Source organism: Myotis davidii, unplaced genomic scaffold (genome assembly GCF_000327345.1).
Source record: "Myotis davidii unplaced genomic scaffold, ASM32734v1 scaffold458, whole genome shotgun sequence".
Taxonomy (NCBI): domain Eukaryota; kingdom Metazoa; phylum Chordata; class Mammalia; order Chiroptera; family Vespertilionidae; genus Myotis; species Myotis davidii.
Window position 1 is genome coordinate 2,148,321 of NW_006289819.1, and position 9,946 is coordinate 2,158,266.

The 9,946-nt window shown below is 40.8% G+C and overlaps 1 protein-coding gene across 1 annotated transcript in view; it reads left to right on the plus strand.

Moving 5' to 3' along the window:
* CCDC30 (coiled-coil domain containing 30) overlaps positions 1–9,338 on the plus strand; it is a 72,122-nt gene extending 62,784 nt beyond the window's left edge. Inside the window, 5 exon segments of the mRNA XM_015563175.1 lie at positions 966–1,107; positions 3,879–4,015; positions 6,613–6,727; positions 8,720–8,787; positions 9,126–9,338. Of these exon segments, the coding sequence (XP_015418661.1) occupies positions 966–1,107; positions 3,879–4,015; positions 6,613–6,727; positions 8,720–8,787; positions 9,126–9,282 (619 nt within the window). The 3' untranslated portion in view covers positions 9,283–9,338.
* The last annotated feature ends 608 nt before the right edge of the window (positions 9,339–9,946 follow it).

A 9,946-nucleotide genomic window follows, 5' to 3' on the forward strand; every position in this document is an offset into this window, starting at 1 on the left:
AACATTGATGAGAAAGAAGAACATCAATATGCTGCCTTCTGTGCATCCTCTACTGGGGATTGAGCCCACAACCTGGGCATGAGCCCCGACTGGGAATTGAACCAGTGACCTCTTAGTGCATGTGAAGATGCGCAACCAACTGAGCCACACCAGCTGGGCCATATGTTTTCATTTTCTTAGACTTTCTCTAGGAGTGGAACTGCTGGGTCATATGGCTCTATATTTACTCATTTGAGGAACTGCCAGGCTTTGTCCAAAGAGGCTGTACCATTTGATATTCCTAATATCAGTGTATGAGAGTTCCAATTTTTCCACATCCTTGTCAGCACTTGTTATGATCTTTCTTTTTTATCTTAGCCATCCTAGTGGCTGTGAAGTTATATTTCATTGTAGTTTTCATTTGCATTTCCTTAATAGCTAATAATGTTGAACATTTTTTCCTGTGCTTATTGGCGGTAAGATTTATGTCAGAATCAGAATAAAAGTCTTGAGCAGAGCAGAGACCTATATAGAATTTGCATTTAAAAATCCAGACTCAAGGTAAGGACTGAGAGCAGACCTAGTTATCTGGAAAATAGACAATATTGAAGTGGGTTACATTACTATACAAGGGCATAGCTAAGAACTAGAAAATTTAAAATTGATGACGGAATCAGTGGAGCAGGGATCAGAAGTCAAGGAGTTTCCAAAATTAAACTTGTAAGCATAGCTTACACTCATCAGCTCAAGACCAAGATAAGCCAGAGACTTGAGTCCATGGTGATGAATAAAAGCTGGTGTTCTCTAGGTCCATTCCCCTACTTGAGGGCAAAAAGTACTGCAGAGCTGAGGCAGGACAAGTATCCCTGTCTGGTGCCAGGCCCTGACAAAGCAAGAAGAGGAAACCCAAGAGAGGTGCATATTGAGGAGGCAAAATAAAATTTCACTGTGTTCAAGTGTGCCTGTTTTCAAATTTATTTTTATAGAAACTATAATAACAAATATTATCATCACAAAACCAAGCTTCACAGAATCAAGAGCCGTTTCGTTCACGAAGTAGAGCTTCGAGATGAGAGAATTAAACTACTTGAAAATGACATTGGAATACTGCGGCAAAAATTAGAAAAGGTGAGAGTAAAAAAGGCGACGAGCTCACTGATGGTGCTGGTGGTCAGTCATGGAAAACCCCCTCATTTAAAAAAATTTATCTGTGGCCTCTTCATAGCCCATGTTTTCATGTCTTTTCTTGCACCTTTTTTCAATAACTGTTAAAGCTCTGCCAAAAAGGAATTTAAGACTCATAGTGATGCTCAAAATGGACACTGAAAATAGTCTGCACTGCCTGCTTATAATTGTGTCTTGCCTTCAAGTGAAAATATATTTTCTTAAACACCTGTCAGCAAAGAGTGCCGAAACACCTTCGGTAACTCATTCCTTCCTAATTTCTATAAGCCCTCATTTGCCTCAAACTCCTGTTAGTTTTAAATGGCTGTGAAACTAGGTCACCCCTATTCCTTTATCAATCCTTAATTAGTGCCCACAAGCTTATTTCTAAATACCCTTGGTTTCCTTGTGTTTGCCTTATTGCCATTATGACTTGCTGGTGTGTGGGTAGGGAGGACATGGGGCAGGTGGATAGAATCCAAGGCAGAATGGTCTTGAGATCATTAAACTACATAAATTCAAAATGGAGAGCAATGGACTCTGTCAGTAATGTTTTCCCTTCATTTTCCTCATCTGTGAAGTGGGGGAAATATATCCCTCCCTCACCAGGATTAAAATATGAAATGCCTAAAGTGGTACCTGGCACATACAAATTTTTACAGCCTTCTTTTTGGTGTAAAATCTCTTGGGCACATGTTGATCAGTGGGTGCACAGTTCGCAAGAGAACTTATTACTAGAATTGGAAATCACCCAGGGAAGACCCACAGTGGTACAAACCTGGTGGTCCAGAGTTTACTTTTTTAGGGCCCATGGACCAGAGCCCTGAGCATTAAAAAGCTGGGCTCACTTTCTAAGCACCAAATGTCCAGAAAATAATGTCACCTTTTTGGGCTTAATTTTTCAGCCTTCTCTATATACAGTGAACCAGTGGAGTCCTCTGACTGTTGTGACCATCCAAACCAGATGTCCCCAAATATTTTACCCTATTATTGGAGCAAGTGTCCTGATTTTTTTGGTTCAAAGAAGTATGGTATTTCCAAAGGACAGGGTGTCAATAGCCTGTTCCACTCAATTTCCTTACTAATCCAGTTGTGGCTGCATAGAGTATTATTTCGGGATGGCTCCTTCTATTCTCAATCCTAACCATAAATGTATTTAAATAATATCAGGGGAGACTACTGTTAGACATTGAAGGTTCTGGATGAAAGAGTAAAATCTGGTTTGTATCAGAACATAATATAATCTCCTTCTTTATAACTCTCTGATGGACAGTTTTTTCCTTTTCTTTCTTTTTTTTTGAGATATAATTGACATATAACATTATACTCGTTTCAGGTATACAACATAATGATTTGGTATTTGTATATATTATGAAATGATCCCCAAATGCACACTCATTTTTGCTGGATTTCTTCACCATTCCTGATATCGGTGGCTCCCAGTCTCTCAGTATGGGAACCCTCACCCTTTAAAGATGTAATCCAATTACCTTCTACAATATTTTTGAGCACCCTTATTGAGACCACCAATTTGTTTTCTGTTTTTTATTTGTTTGTTTTTTATTTAAGATTCCACATATATGAGCAGTTTTTTTCTGAATGTTCTATATTAGTATATTATTTTAAAGAAAAAAAAAACGTACCCCTCTTAACTCTGTGATTCACCCCTCTGCCAGAGGTCATTCTTTTCCTACCCCCACATCCTCCACCCTTGGCAGGTGAGGAACACACACGAAAAGGTGAAAGCTCTTCCCTGCTACTATTTTGTTGTTGTTAATCCTTACCAAGGATATTTTTCCATTGATTTTTAGAGGGAGTGGAAGGGAGGGGGAGAGACAGAGAGAAACACTTATGTGTCCTCAATTGGTTGCCTCTTGCACGCACCCCGGCCAAAGCCGGAATGGAGCCTGCAACCAACCAAGGTATGTGCCTAACCGGAATTGAACCTGGGCTGACACTCTCTCCACTGAGCCAAACTGGCAAGGGCCTTGCTACTATTGACAGTAACTGGTGAAATGAGAAGGGAACTTTTACACTTTTGAGCTCCTAAAGTCTTCAACAACAGATATTTACTAATATCTACTGACTCACTATAAGAATGTTAGTGCTTTTTTCACAAAAAATACTCCTTTTTCGTTTTAGCTACTTCACTAGCTATTGTTTTCAGGGGAAATCATTGGTAGAAAATGAAGCATGGTGCCCAGCTAGAGATCATTTCAGCATCCTCACTGCAGGAATCCTATTAGTGCCTGGCTCACATGCTTGACTTGCCAACCCAACTGAGATCCTGATACTGGTTGCCAAGCCAGGTGGCTGAATTCCCATCTTCCTCTCTTTGCCTTAAAAATACTATAACTATAAAGCAAGAGGGAATCCATTATGGGGAAATTTGTTTTTTCAATCTGGAGCTTCAAAGAATTCAATTGTATTTGCCTGTGATTTGATATTAATGTAGTTAGAATATAGTTGAGATCATTGGGACCTTATTAGAAGTTGAGTGCTCAGATACCCCAAAAGAATGAGTAAATATCCAAATAAAATACATGACATAAGTACCCAAAATATATGGAACAATCTAGCTGACAATGTCAGCAAAAAGGTGAAAACAGCCTAGACCACAAGAGAGAAAAAGTAAATAAGGGAAATTTGCTATCGGAGTTATAACCAGGCTGATGTTCTGAAACTGATCATTTTTCCTCCTGTGGTAATGAGGGGGCTTTTGCTTTTACTCATAGGAGAAGGCATTCCAGGACCAGGTCACTGCCCAAAATGATAACCTGCTCCTAGAAAACAGGAAGCTTCTGGAGCAGCTCATGGAGCAAGAAAAACTGATCCATGACAACAAATGCACGATATCGTCTGTTCAGCACAGGTGGGTGTGGTCCTGCCACCGTTGCCAGTGAATCCAAAGGAGATGTTTCTCCCTCAACAGAGAGATGCTTCCTGAGACTGTCCTTTGAGCTTACATCCTATCTCATCATGTTGCTCTGCTGTCTGCTGTTTTCAGCAGTTCATACAAGGGGCAGAAGTTGTGAAACCACAGAGAAAAATATCATGGAGAAGGTGGGCTGGCCATTCAGGAACCTCATTCATGATGGCATTGCCTCCTTGAGGACCCACTATGCTCATTCTGGCCTGTCACTTTGTGAGTGTTGACACTCATTTTTATCATTTGATACCTATGGAATCAAGGTAGACCAAGAGAGAAACGGGCTCACACTAGTAATTTAAATTCATGAAACTCACAGGCTACCAATGTATTAATTTGTGGAGAATATTCTCAGCAGATAAGAATTCACAGATCAGCTAGCTCAAGCATTCTCTCCTCTATAGGAAACTTTAATTACCATCAAAAGTTTCTTCAGAGCACAGAGTCAGAGCAAAGAGTGTGGGTTGATCTTAACAGACAGTATCACCAATAATACCTATAATAATGAACACTTTGAGCATTTGCTATATGCTAGGCACTGTTCTAAGCTATCTCTAAATATGTTTATTTTGTCTTCATACCAATCCCAGGAGGGAGACACTATTATAACCTATTTTATGGGTGAGAAGCTGAGGTCCAGATTGGTTAGGGAACTCGCCCAGTTTAGTCAGTGTCAGGGCAGCATGATACCAGAACTCATGGCACTGCAGCCTGAAGAGAAATCTGCCAAGCAAACTAGAACTTTCCTTTCCACTGATTATGGATACATGCTGCTCCAGGCAGGCATGGAGAAGCTCTAATTATCTTTTACTATCTATTTACCCCCTTTTATATATTCCACATAATTTATGGCCCTTCTCAAACTATGCCATTGCTTCTGACTGTCTCAACACAATTGACTCTTTAAAATGCAACTCAGCTCACTGAAGTTCCTCTTGCTGTATCTCCCTATTAATAATGTCCCTGTCTTGCCCTCCTGAAGACACACTTGGTCACCTGGACTGAACTTACGTTTTCCTTAGAGCAGTGGTTCTCAACCTTCCTAATGCTGTGACCCTTTAATACAGTTCCTTATGTTGTGGTGACCCCCAACCATAAAATTATTTTCGTGGCTACTTCGTAACTGTAATTTTGCTACTGTTATGAATCGTAATGTAAATATCTGATACGCAGGATGTATTTTCATTGTTACAAATTGAACATAATTAAAGCATAGTGATTAATCACAAAAACAATATGTAATTATATATGTGATTTCTGCTGGTCTTAGGCGACCCCTGTGAAAGGGTCGTCCGACCCCCAAAGGGGTCGTGACCTACAGGTTGAGAACCGCTGCCTTAGAGTAAGCTTCTCTACGGGAGTTTTCCTCATTTTACAGATGAGGAAACTGAGACTCACATTTAGTAATTTGCCCTGGTCGCATAGCTAGTAAGTGGCAAAACTCAAACATAAACCTCTGATTAAAACGATTGCACTCTCATGTGTCCTGTATAAACTGCAGACCTGCAGAGTGGGCCTGGCAAAGCGGTGAGGACCTCGGGCGTTACAAGTTTGAAAGTTCTGGGTTGCAATCCCAGCTCTATGACTTTCTAGTTTTAATCTTCTTACACAAATTACTGTCCCCTCTCTGAGCTTCAGTTTCATCACCTGTAAAATAGGCTTCATAACAACATCTTGTGAGGTTGTTGTGATTATATGAGATAATTAGAGGCCCAGTGCACAAATTTGTGCACCAGTGGGGTCCCTTGGCCTGGTCTGCAGAATTGGGCTGAAACTGGCTCTCCAACATCCCCCGAGGGGTCCTGGGTTGCGAGAGGGCCCAGGCCAGGCCGAGAGACCCCACAGGTGCACAATCGGGGCCGGGAAGGGCCGCGGGAGGGCTCCAGTGAGTGTCCAGCCAGTCTTGCTCAGTCCTGATTGGCTGGACCCCCCTCTCCAACATCCCCCGAGGGGTCCTGGGTTGCGAGAGGGCCCAGGCCAGGCCGAGAGACCCCACAGGTGCACAATCGGGGCTGGGAAGGGCCGCGGGAGGGCTCCAGTGAGTGTCCAGCCAGTCTTGCTCAGTCCTGATTGGCTGGACCCCAGCAGCAAGCTAACACATGAAAAGTTTGAAGTGCTTTCTATGTGGATAGGTTCCAGTGCCTGAGTACATGGTAACTAGTCAGTAAATGGTTGCTGCTGCTACTACTAATGTAGGGGATGACTGCATGAGATCAAACTAGATTCAGGGGCTGTAGTTACTGTATTTGAAAGGATGCAGAGTCTCTTCTTTCAGTTCCACTCCTAAATGGGATCATATCCTTCCTGATGTGACTCAAGGGCTAGAACTATGCCTTTCATTCTCTTGCACATAGTATGCCTCTGTAGGTATTGAATGACTATGTACAGGCCAGAAGCTTATTAATTTTCACTTGGCATGCTAAAGTTGGTTCTAAAATCTGAACAGTGGGCTAAGACACAGAGCTAGTGGGAAGTGGGACATAGTTTTTAATAATAATGTAGACATTTTTAGTCATGCCTCTGATTTATCCCATTCTTAGAGTACTTTTCCTGGATAAAGAAAATAAGCAATTACAGGACAACAGTCTCCAGCTCACAGAGCAGGTTGGCCTCTTAGAACGCATTATAAGAAGCGTCCAGATTTGCAGAGGAGAGGTAAGATATGAGCTTCCTGATGGATGTTTAATATGAAGTTTAGGTTGTTACGGTTGCTCTATTCTCTCTTCCCTTCATCTTCTCTATATAGTTGTCGCCTGAACTTGGCTTCAGGTGGACTGTGGTAGACAGGCTCATTGCCTGCACACCAGGGCAGCAGCCCCTGAGTCTGTTCTTGGCCAGCTTTGCTCTTTATTGGATCAGCTTTTACTAAACACTCTCCTTCTGTGTGGTCCCAGGGCCAGTTGTGCACGCCTCATAACTTCTACCTTAACACACTCTATTGTCATTGCCCTTTTACTTCTTCTCCAGCTCATCAACTCAGCGATGAGATCCTGGATCAAAGATTGCATCTTATCTGTAATTGCATCTATGCACAGGTGCTCCGTAAATATTTGAGAATGAATTAATGTTAAATGTCTTCACATGTATGCCTCATTCTCGACAACCCTGTTTGCCATGTAAAGTTCCAGTCCAATCCGAGAGAGGAGCAAAGCTGAGGTTCAGAGAGGTAAAGTGAAGCTAGTCTGGTCTGGCAAGAAGTCAAAGCTAAGGAAAACATCTGCGTCAGAAAAAAGCAATTATGTTACAAAACTCCAAGCAGACAGGTAGTATAGGTTCAGACAAGGTCCAGTGTCTGGTTGGTGAGCGAGTCAGCAAGAGGAATTCCAATGAGCTGAGTTGCATTTTAAATCCAGGATAGAGACTTGCTTGCTGTCTTCCCTGGCTTGTATCTTGGGTTATATGTTTCTTCCCAGGGCACTTATAATATTATTCCTAATCATGAAAACTTTAAGATCTATTCTCTTAACAACTTTCAAATATACAGTATTGTTAACTATAGTCATGTTGTACATTACATCCCAGAATTTATCTTGTAACTGCAAGTGTGGTGTACCTTTTGACCATCTTTACCTAATTCCCCCACCCCCTACCTCTAGCCATCACAGATCTTATCTCTGTTGCTGTGAGTTTGTTCATGAGATTTCACATACAAGTGAGATCATATGGTATTTGTTTTTCTCTGACTTATTCCACTTAGCATAATGTCCTTAAAGTCTACCCATGTTATCACAAATGGAAGGATTTCCTTCTTTTTTATGGCTGGATAGTATTCCACATTGTGTGTGTTTGTGTGTGTGCTTAACAATTTCTTTATTAATTCATCCACAATGGATACTTGGTGGTTTCCATGTCTTGGCTATTGTAAATAATGCTGCACTTAACATGGAATGCAGATGTGTCTTCAGGGTAGTGATTTTTATTCCTTTAGATAAATACCCAGAGTGGAATTGCTGGGTCATATAGTTCTATTTTTAATTTTTTAAAATATTTTTTTATTGATTTCAGAGAGGAAGGGAGAGGGAGAGATAGAAACATCGGTGAGAGAAAATCATTGATAGGCTGCCTTCTGCACACCCCACACTAGGGATCAAGCCCGTAACACGGGCAGTGCCCTTGACCGGAATTGAACTCGGGACCCTTCAGTCTGCAGGCTGGTGCTCTATCCACTGGGCCAAACAAGCTAGGGCTATTTTTAATTTTTTGAGAAACCTCCAAACTGTTTTCCATAGTAGCTACCCCAGTTTATATTCCTACAAATAGTGCACGAGGGTTCCTTTTACTCCACATCCTCATCAGCACTTACCACCTCTTGTCTAACAGATGTGAGGTGAGGAGATTACATTTTTAACAAAAAAAAAAATCTATAATAATAAAAGCGTAGTATGCTAATTAGACCAAACGTCCTTCCGGACGACCTTCTGGATGAAGCCAGGGCTGCAGCCACGGATTGAGGTAGCTGCCGCCGCTGTGAGGGAGGGAGGGGTCGAAGGAAGGAGGGGTCCAGGCAGCTGCTGTGGCTGGGAAGGCCTACTCTTGTACGAATTTCGTGCATCGAGCCTCTAGTATATAGACAAAGCATAGTTCTAGGATCATAGTGCCAATGGTTTATCATTACAAATTTTAAATTAATGCTTTCTTGTCTTTTAGGAAACAATACTGACTGGCATCTCTGAATATGACCCATTGAATAAAATCTTGCCCCTACCAAACTCCAGGTTAGTAAAGTCAAGACAATCATCTGTATGACTGAGAGTCATGGCTGACTAACCAGTCGTGAGTTGCTGGCTTGAGAGAGCATCGCATTTAGGGGTAACTTCCTCTATATATTATTTAAACCTTCCAGTTCCTTCTCTCCTTCACCCCCACACCTAATGGAATCCTGACTCACGGTAGAAGATAATCCATAAACATAAATTAAAGGTAATTTTATTTGGCTGTCTTTGTGTTTGACAATTGTCAAAACTGAAATGCTATTGAAGCTTTATCCCTGTTACCCCAAAATGCTGTCAAGAGACCCCATGTACCTAAAGTTCTCACAGGTGGCCTTTCTTAGTTTTTCTGTAACAGGTTTGGTAGAGTCAGTTGGAAGTCTTTAAGAAACTAAAGAATGCAAGTCAGAAGAAGCAGTGGCAAACCCCAAGTCCCTCGAGTCTCTTTCCTGTTCACAGAATTCTGAAGGTGGATACATACATACACTGTGGCTTCTCTGAAAAAAGATACATCACATCTACGAACAAGTCCAAAAGTCAGAACTATAAAATCACTGATGTCTCAAACTAGACTAATCAAAGCTGCTCACGTAAAGCTTGGACATGAAGGTGGAACATGACATGGAGAAGTTATAATAGATTTCCTGCTGGACATCAACCAGGAATCTTCAAAATTGCTGATAAATTCATTAAACCAGTTCTAAATATGGATTTTTCAAGTGCGTTTGATATTGATCAATATAGTGACTTAAGCTGGTGCTTTAATTAGGTTTCTATTCAGCAGAACACATACATGGCTAATTCAGCATTCTTTCCTATTTTCATGGGTATTTCCTTTTTAAAATTAAAAACAATGTAATCACATTAAAGCAAGTATTTTAAAAAGAAGAAAAAAACCCTTTTATAATCCTACATTCTTAACACTACTATTTTCATTTTGGAGTTATTCCCTTCTGGTTCTTATTCATGTATCTTAATGGTTATTATATTTTCATAGTCTTAGTTTTAATTTAATATACCATAAAACATTCTCCCATATTTAAACACTTTACAATTATTCTTTCAATAGCCAGGATATTCTATCATGTTCATGGTCTATAAATTTTCTTGCTATTTGACATCCACATTGTTTCTACGTTTTCACTATTTAAAGATTATGCTGCAG